The 20275-nt window shown below is 33.7% G+C and overlaps 1 protein-coding gene and 1 long non-coding RNA gene across 2 annotated transcripts in view; both read right to left on the reverse strand.

The window, feature by feature from the left end:
- LOC126928720 (lachesin-like) overlaps positions 1–20275 on the reverse strand; it is a 96601-nt gene that overhangs the window by 8603 nt on the left and 67723 nt on the right. The window contains exons 2-5 of the mRNA XM_050744420.1: positions 18957–19069; positions 16313–16601; positions 6962–7123; positions 43–192 (exon numbers count right to left, since the gene is read on the reverse strand). Coding sequence (XP_050600377.1) covers positions 43–192; positions 6962–7123; positions 16313–16601; positions 18957–19069 — 714 coding nt within the window. The remainder of the gene's footprint in view (positions 1–42; positions 193–6961; positions 7124–16312; positions 16602–18956; positions 19070–20275) is intronic.
- Positions 4952–6955, reverse strand: LOC126928739 (uncharacterized). Its single transcript, XR_007716923.1, has 2 exons — positions 5602–6955; positions 4952–5533 (listed from the first exon to the last, which is right to left on the reverse strand). It is a non-coding gene; the product is annotated as an uncharacterized LOC126928739 (long non-coding RNA).

Raw genomic sequence — 20275 nt, forward strand, 5'->3', positions numbered from 1 at the left:
CCGCCGGCTACAATCAGGGATTAGAAGGAAAACAAGACTTACAATTCACGGCGAGTGTCACTCGCTTGCTAACGGCGGGCGGCACGTCGTTGCTAGCGATGCACAGATACGCCCCCATTTGTCGCCTCTCGACACGATGGAATTGCAGCAGCGAACCGTTGTAGGTCTCGTGCTTCTCGAAAGTGCTACCACCTGCGCACCGAGAAAACGTTTTCTGTCTGCATATTTTCTCGAAAATTGACCCCCTCCCATGCACACACACACACACACACACACACACACACACACACACACACATACGACATCCACTTACTCGCTTCAAGCAACGCCTCGCATTCTCTCGTATCCGTCGATTTTCTATCTTCCTCGCGGATCGCTTTTCATTCAAGAACCTCAGTCGTCGACTTCTTTTTTCTTCGTTTTTACGTTCTCGATTCCGCGAAAGGCAGAGACACGATAATACATATTTGTGGGAAACAGCGGGCATGCGAAGATCGTTAGCAAAGGACGAAGTATTCACTCGTCACTGCGCCTCGTTCTCTTCCCTATTTTCCCTTTAGTTTTAGAGACGCGTTTTATCTCGAATCATCGCGACAAGAACATTACGGTTACGGTTATTGTTATTACAGTCAACGGAACACGGTTAAATATTTGTGTCGCGTTTTCAATTTCGCTATCGACATCCCCTTAAGCAGAAACTCGTTCTGCACGATAACGAGCTGCTGCTTTACGTGCTTTCAAAATATTTTAACGTCCGTAATAAATAGAATGCGTACGAAATTGAATTATTTGCAATTCCGCTGATACATACAGACTAATTTTGAGAAGCCTGTCGAGTGTTCCTGGCGGACAGCAAACTTAAATCCGCGATACCATCCAATAATTGTTACCTATACTTGAGCCACGTGTCCGGGCGATTCGCTCAAGTTTACAAAGGCAGTTATACGATAAAAGAAATTAGATATATATACACTCGCAATAACTATGATTAACTTTTAAATAATGTTAATTGCAGTAAAAATAACTTAAGAACGTAAAGAACGTCGAATTTCGACGACTATGATTGTCAAAGCTGACCGTTTTATTTCTGATGGCGTTACGTGGCAAAGATGAGACGAGTGAGAAATACCGAAAGATAACGCAACGAAAACGCGATGAAAAGTTCTGATGCTGCAAGCCGAAAGGACAGTCAAGGATGAAAGATTGCCGACGGAAAGCCGCGAAATGGAAAGAACATTATTTCTCAAGACAAGAAGTTGCAACTTTTCGGATTTAAACGAATCCAGGTAAAACTTTTAACTAGGTCGAAACCACAGACTAATGCAATTGAACGAAGAAACTACCGTCAAAGTGGAGTGGGTGAACGGAAGTACGCCGCGCGTAAGGGAAAGGAAACAAGAGAGAGTGAGAGTGAGGAGAAAAGGAAGAGAAAGAGGGAGAGAGAGAGAGCCCGAGATAGCCGGAAGCCTGACGCACAACGCAAGCGAAAGAAGAAACGAGAAGATATATGCTTAATTCACTACTTAGGTTGCTAACGAGTTTCTTAAGTGAGCGAACGCTAACGAGTTTGTAAAGCTCGTAAGAAAAGCGTCATCGTCAGGTAGGAAAGCGACACAGGTTGCACGCGAGCAATGTTTTTGTATATTTTGAAAAAAAGCATCGATGCAATCTAAATATGCTATGCAAATTGCACGTTTCGTCCCATTTAACAACTTTAACAATTCTTATTCGTTCAAAATACCTACTTGTGTATTCTTTTTATTTCATTGCAGATGATTAGTCAAATTCTATTTGCAATTTAATATACGTGTTTGATTATTTATCGATGCATATTAATAACGGCAAATCTGTTGTGGATGAATTTTCTTTAATAAAGAACCATTCAAGTATTAATATCATTCTCGCGGTAAATGTCATTAAAGAATGATTCAGTTTCGTAGTAAATTTCTGTTTATCCCATTAACTCGTAAGTACGTTCATTCGTGCGTTGGGACGAACGTTAATAGCGGTCTTCACAACGACAATCGTTAACTGCCTGTGGATGAAGAAAAATATGCAAAGTAAAAAGGACAAATACTGCGAGTCTTGAACGTTTCAGCCTAAGGGTAAATGGAAGGAGGTAGTGCAACTACCTCGGCCAAAGTTTTGCCAACTCGAGGCCCTGCGGCAGAAACTACCACGTGCCTTCTACTCCATGTGTGTACAAACGATGTTATACGTACACGCACGGTATATATACTCTCCTAGGCCGTACAAGCGTAAGCTCCGTGGTTCGTTTTACGTGTCCCTACAGCGTATGTAAGTACACCGACTCTAACTCTTGCCTTGGATGTGTGTGTCATACAAGATACCATGAAGAGGATTCTCATCCTCTGTTTCTTTACACGCGCATCCGCTGTTTCTGTCTTCGAGTTCAAGAGGTGAAACTTGTTTCAACGACCTGCCTCTTTATACCCACTTTACCATGTTCTTATGCTCAATCTGTGTGCCTACGGTCGAAAATTTCTCGGCTTTGATTTCGTATTTTTCGCTTCTTAGACGATGCCATCGAAAAGAATAACACATAAAACAGTTTATGCTACATATTAATCGTTTTTTACAGCCAATTTTGCAAAGTTTATTTATAGTAGTTTATCTAATGATGTAGCTATTACCTTGTGCTAATTTATTTGATCTTTCTGCAATATATTTGTCAAAGATTAATCTATTTTCATGGAACGAACATATATCTCGTCTATATTTGTACAAACAGCAGTAAGCTTCGTCTTTTTATGACCATATTTTTTTTTATAACCAAATAAATATGTTGATATATTCAATGTTTAATTTATATTTAACGGTAGGTGTAGATTAACCTAAAGTGTCAGCGAACGTAGAATAATATTGTAAAATAGTTACCTTTTCAAATAGAAGAATTATTCTGAAATTAATATTTTTCCATTGAAAATTACTGTGAAATCCGGCAATAAATCGGTGTCATCAAACATGTTCGTTCAATTTTCTCCACCACAAATAAAACTTATTTTGATCATTAAATGAATACAGCATATACTTAAGAAAGTTCTATAATCGTAAGAGGGACAAACATGATGGTAATAATTCTTTTTGCAGACGAAGATCTACGTTAATTTTAGCGATTCGAAGGTTAATTTTGCCTCCTTGAATGGAATGCTCAATTTTACATAAGATATTCCATTGTATATTCATAGCTAAGATATTCCACGTTGAATTCTACTTTATTTGTAAATAATTATTTATTTCCCGAAGGAAAATTTTATATTGACAATTTTATGAGCACAGGATGGGAAGTTTGTAAATGTTAAAAGATCAAAAATCTATCGATACTTATTAATTACATTCTTAGAAGACAATTACTTGCGAATTATACTTTGGATCGTCATGATTTTGAAATGTTCAATTATTTCCTTATGCTTCTTTTCTACGTATCCTAGTAGATTTTTGCCTGAAACGTTATCTCTATCGTCTCTATCTTCTCTATCAGTCCCTTTGATTTTTATAGTTGGATTGACTTCATCAGCAGAAGAGATCCCCAAAATCGGGAATATTTGCATTATACGATCCAGGTCTGAGAGAATTTCTCGGCTGAGAAGCTAAATTATTCAGAAGTGATGAAAACGAAGACAATATGCGCACTTGGCACAAAAAATGATATAAAATATCAAATTCCAAGAGTAAAAAACATGCTTAAAGGAATGTTACGACCAGACGGGCTTCTTCTTGCTCACGAAGTGAATTGTAGAAACGAAGAATATTATGAATGGTTTGAGATTATGAGTCAGTTATTTCAGACACAAATCTATTGCAAAGATTTATTACGCAGAGAGGAAAATGTCAGAGAACTGGACGTTTTAATATAATAACGATCCGAAATAAAATATTTAAATGGTTCAACGTGGGTTATCTGTTAGAAATTGTAACGGCTTAAAAAGTTGATAACTGGCCGGTTCAATCTCCGCATCTGAATTCGATTGAGCATTTATGACGGAAGCTGAAACTCCGCATAGATAAAATCAAACATTCAAACAAGTCAGAATTATTTAAAGTCATAAGGGAAGAATAAAATGAAAACCTTTCAGACTTCAGATTTTTAACCGACTTCGTGTTTCGCCGTTATGTCACTGTTTCCGGTCCAATATCCACCATATAAATGGTGTTTCTTTTATATAAAATATATTATTTAATATTATATCATGGGATGAATCACACGTTATTTCTGTAAGACGACACGGCCGCAAATTCTTAAGCTCATTAATTTAACAATTTCGTCGATAAGTAGCTAGATGATGAGAAAATATTTCCTTCTCAGTTCCTTTGTTTCAGCTGTTGTTTCTTGGATTGCATTATATCTTCGTATAGGTATCCCTCGTACAACACGGTAGTTAGGTTGCAAAAAATGCCGTGTTATGCGAATCCGTGTTGTACGAAACAAAAAACTGTTAGATTAACAAGAGTATATTATTATTTTATATCTACGAGAAATATGTTTGTTAAAATAACTAATAATTGGTTAAAAGTATTATTTTCTAATTGCTATTACAATAAACAAATTTTCGACTACAGGGAGCTAAAGGGAATTTAAAATTTCTATATTCTGAAATCCCGTATGAAAATTTCACAATACACGAGTTTACTCGAACAAAAATTATCGAATGACGGTGGTTGCGTTTAAAAATTCTGATTACGTGCCTTTTGTACGCGGATTTCCCCAATTCTCCAACAGTATTCAAGCGAATCCATATTGTTAAAGTATTGTGTGAATGCGATACCAATATTTCTAGTATTTAAAATTTCTCCAATATTGTTTTTTGAAATTTAAAGCAAAATGTTTCTCTAGATGAAACTTTTTGCATACCGCTGTATCGTTGAATACGTATTCCAATAAGATGGATCGAGTTGAATGTCTCAGGAGCAATGAGATTTAGAATAAACGTACTTGTTTCATTTTTATTCCTTGATCAATCAATTAACAATTGGATATTTCATTACAAAAAATAATATTTCCTGCAAATATAAAAGTTGTCTAATTCCTTGATCGGTATTTAAAATAATCGAGATATTTGAAGCGACCAGAGCTAGTGGAATATTTTGCCTCCCACATCAATGGAACGTACAAGTATAGATATATCACTCGTGGTATTAATGCAAACTTAAACATTGTCGTTTAAATTGTCTTTCCTTTGGACTGATTCTACCATGTGTATACTAAATGCAATCCTTTCTTTCAATGACACATACGTGATTTATGTAAAGTAATGTATGTTAATTAATCGATTATATATTAAACGATTACTAATTCACAAGCGTATAATTCGTTTAGTTAAGTACTATGAGACACTTGGAATTTCTTTATGATAGTAAGCTATTTGTGTGTACATTAATATGTATATATACATATAGTCATAGTCTTAGGTGTAACTAGGTACGCATATAAAATCATATTATTCTAGTAAGTCCTCCTTTTCGTGCGAGCAGGTCTTCAACGTAACTAGGATATTAGTTTCGTCTAATTACCCTATTAACATGAAACTAATGTAAAGTCACATGGTGCTGAATAGCGAATATCCTTTGGTGTATACTTACGACATCGAACATCCTAGCAGTTATGTATGTTTGAAACTGCTATAAGCGTACTATCGTGCAGTAAGCAGCAGGGCATTGCACGAACAGTGGATATACGAACGTTAATACTCGAAATCATGTATAATTTCAAAACGAGTCTAAATTTCATAGCAAAATAAAAGCTTTGGTTTGAAACATTGAACTTCCGCGATGTTAAAAACTTCATCTTTCAACGAGATTACCCACCTTCGTATCATTTTATACCGCGCGTGTTTCAAAACCTGTTTCAGCTGCGAATATCAATTCGATAGTTTGTCTGTTGTCATTTTTCTTCTTACTCGTTTAACGTTCAACATTCTAACCATTCGAATGATTGACAAGTGACGTTTATAGGTTTCCATCGATGAACATTTAAAGTACACAAATCTGATAGAAATTTCATGAGAATAAAGCGCAACAGTTCAAATGCAGTCGACAAAATTCGATTAAAGAAATCCGATTGAAAAAGCGATACCTTAGAAAGGAGAAAAACAAGTTGAAAGAGCTGCGAACGCAGACAAGACAAAGTTTCATCTGTTTTATTGTCAGATTTGAAGCTCCTGTTCGTAATACGTAATCGATACTGCGGACATAATAATAAAGCAAAAGAAACGGCAGTGTCTTGGTAACATTTTACGAACGTAGACGTCGAAAAGTTCCTGTACATACGCATGACGTACAAAGGGAGCAGAAACGAAAATACGTTTATCCAAAATAATATGCAGGGATCGGAGACGCGTGTAACATGTAGTGTCGTTTGGCGCATGTCGTCAAATACGTTTAAAATACAAATGTAACTTTAGATACGCTACGCTTCGATATTGAAAACGTTCTTATAGCGAACGAGTGTTACGTCGTATGAAATGAAACATAACAAAATATGAAACAGGCAAGACAAAAAAATGAGGAGAGAAAAAAAGAGGAAACATTACATGCATCACCAGCCACAGTTGCGATATTAAAAATACAAGGGTATTGGAAATACATGATTGAAAGCATAACGCAATGTGATAAAACGACCACTGAAAGCCGCAAAAACGACAAGTTCGAACGTTACGCGTTGCGCATTCCGTTATTGATTTTAGCGACATAAAGCAACGAAGCAGCGATTACCGATCATAACCATTGTAATAAAGCTGAGTTCGGGCAAAGGAGAAAGATGAAAACAGGCAAGCGACAGAAATGCGAACAAAGGAAGTAATGGGTAGCAAACGAAATTAAACTTTCGTCGTCCCTCTGCCTTTCCTTTCTTTTTTTTTTCTTTTTTTCTTTTTCACGAAGCGGTAAGTGAAAGAGGTCTGTCCGCGAAGATACCCACGAGTTTTATAGTGTCATTATGTACCAGCAGAAGAGGCCCTTATGAGAATAGGTTCTCCGTCTTCCCTTCGCCAGGATACTCTTGGGGTCGGTCTTCCCGTTGCACGACAGCTTAGAGTTGCATTGTCACCTTCCGAAACTGCCAAGTCGGCGCTGGTATCACCTCCGTAAACGATATCCGGCGGTACTGTCCAACAAATGTCAAGAAGATATATAATCATCATTTTTTCTGTTATTAGAACAATCACAGTCGGCGATGATACGTCTCATGCAAAAAGGGAATTTTCTTTGGTTTACTTCGTTCTATCTCACATATTCTTCGTAAAAATTCATCTTGAAATAACAGATAACAGGTTTTAATCTATTAGGTCATCCCATAAATTCGTGCCGACTTTTGCGTATACATTTCATATGTCGATTTATAAACATACGGCGATAAGGGACCAATATACTTGAAAAATGGGAAGAAGTTGTACAACGAGAGGGAGATTACATTTTTTCATGAAACTGAAAGGTATGTAAACAATCTTAACATATATAACCGCTCGAAAAACGGAACGAACTTATGCGATGACCTAATAGGTGTGGTAGGGCACGATGAATTCGATATGCAAATACTTCTATATCGCAAAATATTTCCTTCTCCATTGAGACTGAGGATATATAAGAAGCACTTCAAGATCCACCAAAACTTTTAACAAAAATATACAAAAACAATGTATAGCAAAAAATTACATTTCCTCTCCAAAATATCAAGAGATATTTTGTGCGTTTTCGTTTGATATTTAAATATTATCCTCACATACGTAAATTTCGAATGTACGCGTATACAGCGGCTCGTTAAAGTATTCGTATATTTTTTAAGAACATGTTAAACACGTATGTTATACGAAGTGTTTTAAAATTTCGTTAGCTGAAATGACGCCCAAATATCATGTTAAATAATAAAGTAAAAAATAAAATGTATACGTTTCTATTAAATAAGATATTTAATAGAAATATTATAGTATTTTGCAACTGCCATGGAAAGATCTAAAGAGACAATTGTCCACAAAGTTAATAAGTCTGAGTATTCAGTGGAATTACTTTTAACATTTGTTATAAGATTAAAGTGACTATGCATACTGGATATTAGTCTTTTACTAAACATTAGTTTGTTAAATGTAAGGCTCCATTTGCTTGAAGGTTTACTTGATATTGACAGCATTTTGTACCTAAATGGTATAAATCATTATAATCAGTTTAACAATATTTTGTATAATTTACCTACATACACAAGGTAACATACTGCGAATATGAATAAATGAACATAATTTTATGATTCACTTGAAGATAATATTACTGACTTTATTTCTTCTTGTCTAAATTGAGAATATATTTCTATGAATATATAATGTAAAGACAAAAAAGTAATTCAAAATACTAGAGTTTGAAATGAATATACTTGAACTAAATTATATATGTAATTATATACGTACATACATATGTATCTACATATATAATAATTTATTTAATTTAGTGAAAATGTATAATATGTAATAAGTAATGTGTAATAAATATAATAAACAAATGTGATAAATAAATGTATGATAATATAAATTTATAAACGCCACAAATTTTCAAGCTTTAAATTACACACATACATATAATTTTTCTAAAGAAAATTTCTTCGTGTTACTTTCCTCTCTTTATTTATAATCATTATCTGAAAATGATTTAGGAAAATTGTTTCGATGAAGTGAATGCATTGACGGATAAATATAACTTACCCTAGTACGTGTTGTTATTTATATGTTAACAAATGTAAATCGATTCTTTTTATTTCGAGAATGAAATTGCATAGCTAAACTTGTAGCAACAGTGTATTCTCGTAAGTCAAAGAATAAGATATTTTACATTTTAATAGAAAGCTCCATGAAACCGATTAATAATTTCCTTCTTTGACGTGAACATATTCCTTTAATCACAGATTATGTAGAAGCTTTTGAAAGGTAAACGAGATGCAGTGTAATATTCCATAGTAAAAAGTGGTAAAACTAAGGAAGAAAGAAATTATGTCAAAGTTCGAAATTGATGAAAGACTTTTGTAGGTTAAAGTTCTCAAAAGATCCTTCTGTTCCGTAGGCACAACCCTAGGCGAAGGATATTATAATGAGACGGTCTTTAATGTTTAGTCGGTATAGGTAACTAGACTCGATTTAGGAGTAGTAAGAGATAGAGGCGGACTAAGAAATTGCTAATGTTCGAAACGTTGAGAACATAATAATTATCCCTTCAATGAACGCCTCTCGACGTTAAATGGCGAGAAAAGGAAATGGAAATAATGGTGGAAAAGGGGAAAAAAGGAAGATGTGCGTTTCATTGCTCGTTACATTGCCGTATAATATATTCCATCCAATGCAAATTGGAATTTATGTGGAACAATAGTAAGAATATTTTATACGTTCCAATAAAATACGATCGTTTATTATCGCATCAAAAGGTATACGTATAATCGTTTATTAAAATATTGCAACGATTCCAGTTTAAAATCCTGCAAATTACTATTGATTGATCTTTAGATTTGATTTGGATTATTTAAAAAAACATGTTTTTTTTCTTTTAAACCTTGATCATTTATCAAGTTTATTTACCGTATATTGTAGGATGTTGTATACAGTTTCTGCATTTTTGTATGAAGCTTTGCTTAAGAATCATATAATTTTTGAATCTTAAGAGATTCCATTTTGGATTAATCTAAGTCCATGTTCCTTCTTACTCTGATTCTGGAGTTTAACCAGTTCTCAGTAAAAATATCTCTGTAGATATGCTTCTCGATTTTCGATCAATTGGTAGTTTACAATACCGGTCTTCCAGCAATTAGCAGCATCTCTGTAGTGTGCATCCAAATCTGAGAATTACGATCCATGTGCTAAGGGTGTTGATTCTCCAAGCAATATTGTAACACGGTGTAATTGCTATTGAGCAGGCGACGATGAGTCCCTAATTACTTATTAAGGTTCGTTCATCGACCGTTCGGATCGCGAACCTAATAGCGTACCTTCCATCAACACACAGTCTCAAAAGTAGCAGATATCCGTGATCGTGTTAGAAAGTTCGCCAATTATAAAAATAATCCGAACGTCTAAAAATACACGATTTTCTCATGCGGAATTGGAACGTGTTAGAAATTATTTTATACCATTAAGAAATGAATTCGTCACGAGATTCTTTTGCAATTCCATCAAGTTCGAAATCTGTATTTTTTGCATTCTCACGTTAACTATACTAAACATACTACCGATCATAGTAAGTTCTAGAATATATCTTTGATTAACGTATCATTTCATTCACACGACATGTGTTTTATAATGTAAAATGATAAATGAAGTATAATTTATTCGAGTTTTTCAATAAATATAACGAATAAGAGTAACTAATATTTAATGGCAAGCACTGTATATTAATTGCTCCTTTTATTCTACGTAATTTGTTGATTAATAGAAAGTCGTCGGTTTTAGTTTCGAGAGTTGTTCAATTATAGGACTTGTGTGGCTACTTCTGTGGGGAAGGAAGCCATTATTACAGTTTCCTTTTTATTTTTTAATTCCCACTTTTATGGAATTCAAACGTAATTAATGGTACTATTTGCAATCTTGAAATGAGTTTGCCTGAGATCATTTAGAAGGTTATTATTCAATATTACTTTCTCAATGTCTTTCCTCTTGTGTTGGTTTTTTCTGGATTCTGCAACTGTAGCAACTGGTTTAATGTAATATAATTAATTGGAAGTTTTATTTTTATTTCGTTCCGATTGTAACAGTTAAAAAAAATACATATATCTTGCAACAATATATGTTCTGAAATACATACAATTTTAATGATACTATTTCCAGGTTGAAAGCGATTTTGAAATTATTCATTTGCGACTAACGAGTTTTGATTTCTAACGTATGAATGTTACTTTCATTATTTGTTCGGGTTTAAGATTCGTTTCTTGATAATATAAAATATCCGGCCGACATTTGTTAAGTAAGATCTGCAGTGGTAGTGTATAGTGTGTGGTAGTGTGTCGAGATAACCGAGAAAAGAAACCATTTAAGCCCTAACGAAGTATCGCTATTGTCATTCTCGGTTACGAAACATACGTACTTACATACACATATATGTATGAGTTGTATAACGATTCTATAAATCTATTTTCTGTCTCTGTGTTAGCAAGTGATTTACAATCAAATTATACTATTGTATTTCTGTGTGATGTGCACATTATAAATAGGATAATGGATTTGTGCAAGACCATTATTAATATGTGATTACGTGGTAATACATTTGGAAGATCATTATTAAATTCTTTTGGAATGGTTGGATTTCGAATAACATATTAATTAATTTACATATCCAGGTACTATATATATATATATTTTAGCAAAGTTATCAGATTGGGATACCACAGAAAATTTGATTGCGGAATATTAATTTTGCTTTTTGCTGGCTAAGTTATGTCGCCAATATTTCAATGTGGACATTTTACAATTTTCTGCATCCGTTACATTTATATATTAATGATTTACATATTAATAGAGTATGCTCTTCCGCTACCAGTAACGTATTTGTAATTTATTATGGAATTTCTAGTTGTAACTCGATTGTAGATGGGAGCATGCCCGTAGGTTGTGTGCAATAGCGTTTCTGAAATTTAGTAAAGTCAGTAGAGTTTACGTTATCTGGTGCTGTGTCGAGTAGAATCTACTTGTATGACTTTTCATTGTAACGAAATAGCTAATTTTGCTGGTAACTGTGAATTTTCCGCATTAGATTTTTTCACAATATGTGATACTGAAATCTTGTGCATCAATAAATATTTATCGCCTATAAATGACCCTATAAAATAAGAGAATGGACTCGTTTTTAAACATCAAGCCGTAAAAATGGCAAGCTCAATGCTCTACTGATTTGATCTCCCCTTTTTTTTTTTTTTTTTTAATTTCTTAAACGAGTTCATGTTGGTGATACATTTGATGAATCGATGTACATCTCCGTGTATAAATATCAGGTCGCTTGCTGGTTCCATATAAAACGTGGTAATCGATCTAGATTATCAGGCAAAGCAAAATTTTGCATCGACAGAAGATAACTATTTGAAATATACGATAAAAGTTGGCAGATACTTTTTCCAACAGTTACATAAAAATAGTGCATTGCGGCTTTCCCATTCTACCCAAAATCTGAATTTTATTTATAGAATCATTTGCAGTATTCGTAGGATCGGATAACGATAAAAGAATATAAATAAAAATTTGACGAAACAGTCATCAAAAGGCATGGCGGGTAAAAATGGAACAGAAATCTAATTTAATTGCACGTATGTATAATTGTTGAGATTATTGTAATATCGAGTATGTGTATTATTCATAGTCTAGAATTTTAAACGAGATAATAAAATTTAACTTTTTGGTGATTTCCTAATGATTTACCTTTAAGGCAATCTTTTGTCTCGATACCTAGAAAAAGGTTTAATAGTTTTAGTTCTAAGCAGTTGTTATTAATAATAATATTTTGATTCTATTTTCACGTAACTCATCATTTTTTACCAAAATTTGCGTTTTCTGCAGTAATAGATCAGTTCTGCTTCGGGATTCGTATTCGCAACCAGATAATAGTGGGTATTATAGGATTCAGAAAGATTTTAATTTATCGGACAATATAATTTGTAAGTCATAAATTAATGTCTAATTAAGTTATGACTGACATGTTTTATCATATTCATAATACGATGCAATGACTTTTATAGATTTAACGACAATACGTGACAATATACTATTGTTAATATAATATAATATATATTGTTAATATAATTAATAAAAATATATACATTGCTGTGAAAGAAAATTCGTCCACCTGGCTTCGAAGAAATATTTATTGTAAATGAAATACATGCAATTTGTATCATAAGACAGTGAAACTAGAGTTGTACGAAGACAGACAAATAGGTGGATCGATTTATTGGCAATGGCCCAATGACATTGGTTTTGCTTTTTTTCCGGACGTGGAAATTGTGTTTAGCGAAGCAACACAGAATGCGAAAAAAGTCGTAAAAGAAATATTTCCTTTTAAGGGCGAGAAGAAGCTTGTACTTTCTTGACATCGGATGGTTAGTCGTTATGGTATTCTATTTAAATCGATAGCCACGAATGCGTCAAAAACTATCGACGATATTGGCAGATGTTTCGAATAAACGTGTTATTATGGGAAACATAATTTGACGTGAGTTAGCTATTTCGTAGATGGATGCATAAAGTGCGCTATACGAAGGTCAACTCTCTGTCTTCTTCATTGAAATCATATATTTTTATTGCATTAATAATGCAATAAAACCATTGATGTAAAAAGAACATTGAATCTCAGGTGATATTTTAACATCTTCCTTGGAAATTTTCGACTTCCATCTGTAACATCTGATAGTACTATTAAAAGCTTCGAAAGTACTCACGAAGGAATCGATTTAAATAAGACATTCTGTATATCTGTATAAAATTATAAGGGACGAGAAAACGAATTCCTTCGATTGCATAATTAAATCTAGTGATTTGAAATCCTAATTGTTTGATAGATTGTTCTAGGTAGAAGTCCAGTTAGGTTTCCCCATCGCTGGATCGGTACAGATTTGATATATTTTTCGCAACACGGGTAAAAGAAATATTTACGTAACATCTTGAAGATTTTTATCTGACTTTGGGAAAATGGACGGTTATCTCAATTTTCGATGACGGAAATATGGAACCATATTACATGCATAAACTCTCACGTACAGACGAGTCACTTAACTTTCTACCCTTATCTCTGCCACTGTAAATTACTTGTACGCTATTTGTTAGATGAAAAACATATTTTGACTAAAACCCGTATGGTATCAGGGCAAAGCGTATAACGTGATATTTGATTAAATATTTGTTATGTTACGTTTTTATTGAAATGCCAGTTTGAGTTTATCAAAAATAACATATATCGTTTAATGTCGCAGTTTGGAAGAGTATCGAACGCTGGATAAAAAATTATTCGGGTGTATGTGTCCAGAAAACAGTAATTACCGAAGTATTTGGTGCCATACAAGCTTGTAAGAAAAAATTTTTCATATAGCAAACGTTTCACGTGTAATTTAAGGTAGCAGAGTCTAGAGCAGGTAATTTATCCTGTACATCTATCCAAGTAAACAAGAAATATATTGGATTTAATTTCTACGTCTTATATTTATTCTATATAATTTTCAATAAGACTTTTCGTAAATACTGCCGACCTAATTCGAGTGTTTTTTAGAAATATGCTGTTTAGAAATATGTGTTACATAAAAAATAATACAACTAAAATAATACAATACTATAATAAGATATACAAAAATAATATAATTAAATATTATATTTTCTAACTTTTCCACGATATTTCAAATAAATTGGTATACAACGAATTTGTATCGCTTATATTAGAAATTATTTAAAGCAACAGTATAATAATTCATAAATTAAAGAGACACAATATGATCCTTTTTAAATGGTTTTAAATTTGTATTTATTTGATTATACTATTACTTTACTTACTCTTACAAAACTGAAATATTTATTATATCGTATTCAGTGTTTAAATAAAACCATTTTCAAAGTAACGCCTTTCATCATCAACATTTCAACATCGATTTCAAATGGAAAAGTCAACTGGTAAGGCTATTTAAATAATTTTCCAAGCAATTATTTCTAACAAGGTAAAAGTTTCGTCATTGTAAACAGATTCGAGAGTCTACCTGCAGAGTAGTTTCGATAACAAGATTAGCTGGTTATTAGGATTTCTTTGTGCCTCGATCACGACAATTTATTACTACAGTAATTTAAATCGCGCCGGTATTTGAATAGAAAGATTAAATGTTCGATTACCATATTAACCCTTCGTCATTTTGCGAAGTAACATTCATTACAGTCTCCGCTAATTGCAGTATATTTCATTGCGGTACCATATATGTATAATTTGTACGATTTAAACCCTGTCCGATCCTATTGCGTGCATTAAATAACATGAGAAATTGTGGAAACCGTTTACGTCATCACGATCTAAAACGCAATACAAAATCTTTAAATTAATATAATTAACCTCGTTTATTTAAATATTTCAACTTTTGCGTAGCTTATCATAAATTCCACGTTTCATGAAATTTTTTTGCGCGTTTCGCTTCGATGAAACGAGAAAATATGCCAATTAACAGCAAAAATTCCTTGTTGATTTCAGTTTTTCAACGTAGATGTGGTGTAAAATCCTAATTAATAGCAATTATATTCGTTCACTATTTATGGTCTGACTAGTTGTTACATATATCCGGTCTTTGCCCGGGACATTATATAATGTATAACCTTGTATAAAAATAAAATTTTTAACAATGAAAATTTTGCGAATTTCTACTGGCGTGGCAAACGTTCTGTAGTTCGTGAAACGATTGTTACACAGCGAAATTGCAAAGCTTCTGACCTCTCGATACCGTACAACTTCCATATGAAAAATTTTTTCGTATTTCTGATAGTTACAGAAATAATCGCGTATAGATGCTCAAACGGACACACTGTACGTATGTGCGCTTCGGCTTCATCAATTATTGTTTTCGCCGAATGCGTATGCGGATATATGGGCTACGTTGATAGTACACGTACAATGTATATGCGTCATATGTATGTATATGCGTCAATCGTCCTCAAAAAAATAACAAATTAAATATTAAAATTAAATAGTATTTAAATTGTTTCGTTTCAATGTTTATACAAATTTATCTCAATTTGAACGTATATATTTATATATTTAGAATGCGTTCTGATAAGCCGTGATGCTTCACGCTGAAAAAAAGACATTGCCTGGAGAGTGAGATCATATCGTCTCGCTAATAGCAAGTCGTTGTACATATCGTGACAGCGATTCATATTTTTTATAATTATTATGTATATTATGAAGGTTTATAATTCAGGTTCATATTTTTGACATCTGCCTCCTTTTGTCACAGGTTAACGTTTCGCACACTCAAACCTTACTCGATAAATATTCCTTAAAAAGGCGAGAACCGTATCAAAATCCATCCAGTGTTATTTTTCTTATACTATTTTATATTATTTTATTATATTATTATTATTAATTTTAGTTTATAGTATGTATAGATACATGCAATGATACATATAATAGTATTTGTAACACGAAGAAAGCATTTGTTACTAGCAGACGTTCTGTTCAAATAAAAGAATATTTGGATGGAAAAATGTTTCGATATTAGAACAATGGATTCAAATAATGGAGGTTCGATATGGGAAGCCGTACGATGTTAATCAAAATAAAGAAGAATTACTTTGTATGGAATGTAAACAATTCTTACCTAAAATGTCCAAACATCCGAGTTCTGATATCATCGGGCTGGTGTTAATCTGACACATGTAACAATCTCTATCCGACTCCTTCAACTGACGAATGTGCAGCCGCCACGTGCCGTTGACGACTTCCTCCGTGGCTTGGCTACTTCCTGTCACCCCGAAGGCGTTACCGGACGTTGCGCCGGACCCGGAACATCCGCTGGTCTCATAGGAGACCGAGATACGTGCATTGTGCGTTACCGTTCTAGTGTGGACTGAGAGAATCGTCTGGTCCGAGGCACGTAGCCAGCCAACCTGGAAAATCCATTGTCATTTCCTTACCTTTGCCGTGACAACAACCAACTCTTTACAGTAACAGAAATTTTCATGTAGTTGCTCGAATAATCCTAATGATTTTTCGATATATCCCCATATTGCATCGCTCGAGACTCTTCGCTGTTTTTTACGTATTAGGTCGTTCGAAAAGTGTCTTTTTTCGCAAACATGTTTTTTACAGCAATGCATGTTCATACAAACGTGAAATCAAGTCTATTATTTCCTCATAAAACGAAAGAAACCTTTCGGACAACCTAATATTTCCTTTGCGAATACTTTCTTTCGTACACAAATTTAATAATCGTATGCTTCGTCATGCTTTTCATTTCATTTTGTCTTTATCGTACCATTTACGATAAGCGTGAGAACGATATAGCATCGATCATATTTATCATTTTTAAATTAACCAATCATTGATTCAATTATCGACTTAATTTATCATCGTAGATTGTTGTTCGCCGCCTTGTATTTCGTAGGAATTAATGGACACGAAAATTAATCGAAAGCAGAGGAATATACTGGGGAGAATCGTGAGAGAAACGAGCAAGAAGCGAAATTCGACGAGGACGATCGATAAAGTAACGAAATGTAACATCTTCGCGCACGTAAAGTTGCTGTTTTTTTTAGAAAAGTGGGTCGACAACGAATGTAATATAGAAATAGGAAAGTGTTACGTGTAATTAATTTTAAAGTGAAAATTGATCGTTTATTCTTTTCTCGTTAGTTTCCCTTCGTTTCGGCAAGTACGACATATTGATCGACGAGAGAAAATATTCCACACACAGAAACCGCATTAATTTCTGTCGATTTTCGTTATACCATAATCCAGTCATCCTTAGAGCATTCAATTTGAAAATAATATGAAAGTAAAACAACGTTTATAAGTTTGGCTGGCATTTTCTCTCATAAAAGATCTCCGGAAACTATTTGGATCTGACTGGGGGCCGAGCTTATCTTAATCCATCCCTGCCTGCCAAGCTGCCTTGAGTGGCTTTCTATAGACCGAATATTTCATCTAGGTGGATACTTTACGGGTGGAATCTGTCGCCAGGGAAAATGTGTCTTCTCCGTCTCTACTTACTCCTCAATCCACCATCCAGTTCCGATTCTCTCTTTCTCTCTTCTTCTCAACACATACACACATATTACCACCCCTTTCTCTACTATCTCCTTCTTCACGCTTTCTGTGCTTCCATTTCCCTCGACCGTTCCCTCTTCCTCTTCGAATATATAGATTTCGATCGAAAAACTTATTACTAAATATAGCTAACGTTGGAAGGAGGATAACTCTCGGTTGGATTAGGAACGAGAGGTACTCCAGGGAAAATTTTTCGCAGAAGCGTACACAAACGTTGAACTGCAGTACCTATCGCTAGATGAAATTAATCGTTTTTCTTTTCTCTTTAATTAAATGAATGTTTCTCTGTTATGTGGTTACGTGATTTTTAACGACACATTACATTATTTAACACGTTGTTACACGTTGTTTAAATACGAGACATTGGAAGAGAGAGTGGGTAATAAGAAAAAAGGAAGAGAGGAGGAGAGAGAGAGAGAATCTGTCAACTTCGGTGATTTAATTTTGTCGCATACTTGTCGCTTTTAAATTCTGACTGACATTTTTTAATTTGACACTCTGCCCGTTTTGAACGAAGTTTCGTACAAGATTACTCATCACCGAACGTTATTAAAATTCGTTGTACCTTTCAATGCACATTATTGCTTGATCTTCTTTGATACAAATCGAAAACATGTGCATGTCGGTGATTGTAACACTTGCTATACGTGTAATATCGTCACTTTCATGTTATTTTTTAGGTATTATTCATAAAGTTGTATTGTGAATAACATTACTTTGTAAACATTTGAATATATTAACGATAAAACGAAAATGGTAAGATGTATTTTAGTTTAGCTTACTTCATTCTTGGTTGGAGAATTCTCAAACTGTGCGTAAGATCTTAAGAGTAAAACTAGCGATTCAAAAATTCTATTAAACAATATTAAAACTGTTATATTAGGTGATAGAGATTAACTGAATCTAAAGAGTATTTCATTATTTTTATACTTTACGAAATAAATACAAAAATTATCATATAACTCTTAGTTTTGGTTTTAATTTATGTATATATTGAATTAGGAATGTGTGTGTGTATATATATACATTTTTTATACAACGAATGCTGTATTTCGCAACATTTTGAATATGAGTAGAACTAAAAATATTAAGTTAACTTTCGTAATTTTATAATTGTAAATATTTGTGAAATATTTTTGTTTCGCTTCCGTGAATCATTACCGTAAAGTAGTGAGAGTTTATTTATATTCAATTACCTTATATTTTCCAATATTGCGAACACAGCAAGAAAAAACGACTTCACGGCCGATTGCAGCTGTTTGATTTCCAACTGGAGCGATAAATACAGGTCCCGTAGCAGTGCTCGAATCTGAAATAGGAGGAGATATTTTTTTATGAATTTATATATTCTATTTATAAAACAAAGTACGGCAAATAAAAATTATGATAGAAAGTGTGGATTTATGTACATAGTGTTCGAAAATTACTTGTCACAACCATCATACACCTCTAGATGAGCGAAGATATGTACAAAAACGTAGCTGCAAAACTGACATTGACCGGGGAATTCAGGGCGAAATTTTTGTATTGGCTCGTATCCTACTAGAGGATAGAAGATCTCAACGGAACCCTGGATTATAATCCGACCGTTTCTTTTTCTCTTTTTGGAAAAAATGTTTAAAAACAAGAGCCGCTTAAACGTATATTTGCCGAACTCGCAACGACATACAAAAATATTTCATATATATTTTATATGATAATAAAGAATGTATATGCGTATTGGCGATAATGCGTAATGATACGATGATAAATATGCGCAAAGAATATTTTGCCCGAAGGTCATTTGTTCGAAGCTGGTATTAGTTTGCATATAGATCAACCTTTTTCTTTTCTATTGCGTGTTATAGCTGACATTAGAATGTGAGTTTATTTACATCGACACTGGCGGACTCAGCATAAAACGCGAGAGAACTCGATGTAAGTAAACATGTTTACTTAACATGTCACACTACAAATATGTATCTAGAGTACCTGATCGCTATGAGCTTCCTAAGGTATCTCCGCCACTCGCTTTCCTAAATGTTATACAGATAAGTATTTGAGATGATGTTCCTTTACTACAATGCCAGAAATGGAAGTAAGCAATAATGGGGTTAAGATCACAAGTTCTAACTATTCTGTCATATTGTCTGTCATGTTGTAAGTTGTTCATTGTAAACTCCTTCCTTTAATTTCGTCAAGGAAAATTAGTGGCGCTTCGAATAAACTCGGCGCTATACTACGATACGATTTTAATTGAAGTTCAACGACAAGTATGACAGATATAGTACATTTATAAAAGATACATTAGTCTTGGCGTTAAGCGTGATTAAAACGCACTGGCTGAAGAATACTAAGACATTATCGAAAAGGCCGCTGCTGAAAATCACCGTGACAATCTGCGTTCTGTCATAAAGCGATGCTCTCGGTGCCGTGGCATCGTAGTTAAAACCGGCAAAATTAATATTCTAATAAATGTTTCTGAAAGAAATCTGACGAAGAAATGTGGTGCGATAGTAAACACAGTAATGTACAG

Source organism: Bombus affinis, chromosome 2, assembly GCF_024516045.1.
Source record: "Bombus affinis isolate iyBomAffi1 chromosome 2, iyBomAffi1.2, whole genome shotgun sequence".
In the NCBI taxonomy this organism is placed as follows: domain Eukaryota; kingdom Metazoa; phylum Arthropoda; class Insecta; order Hymenoptera; family Apidae; genus Bombus; species Bombus affinis.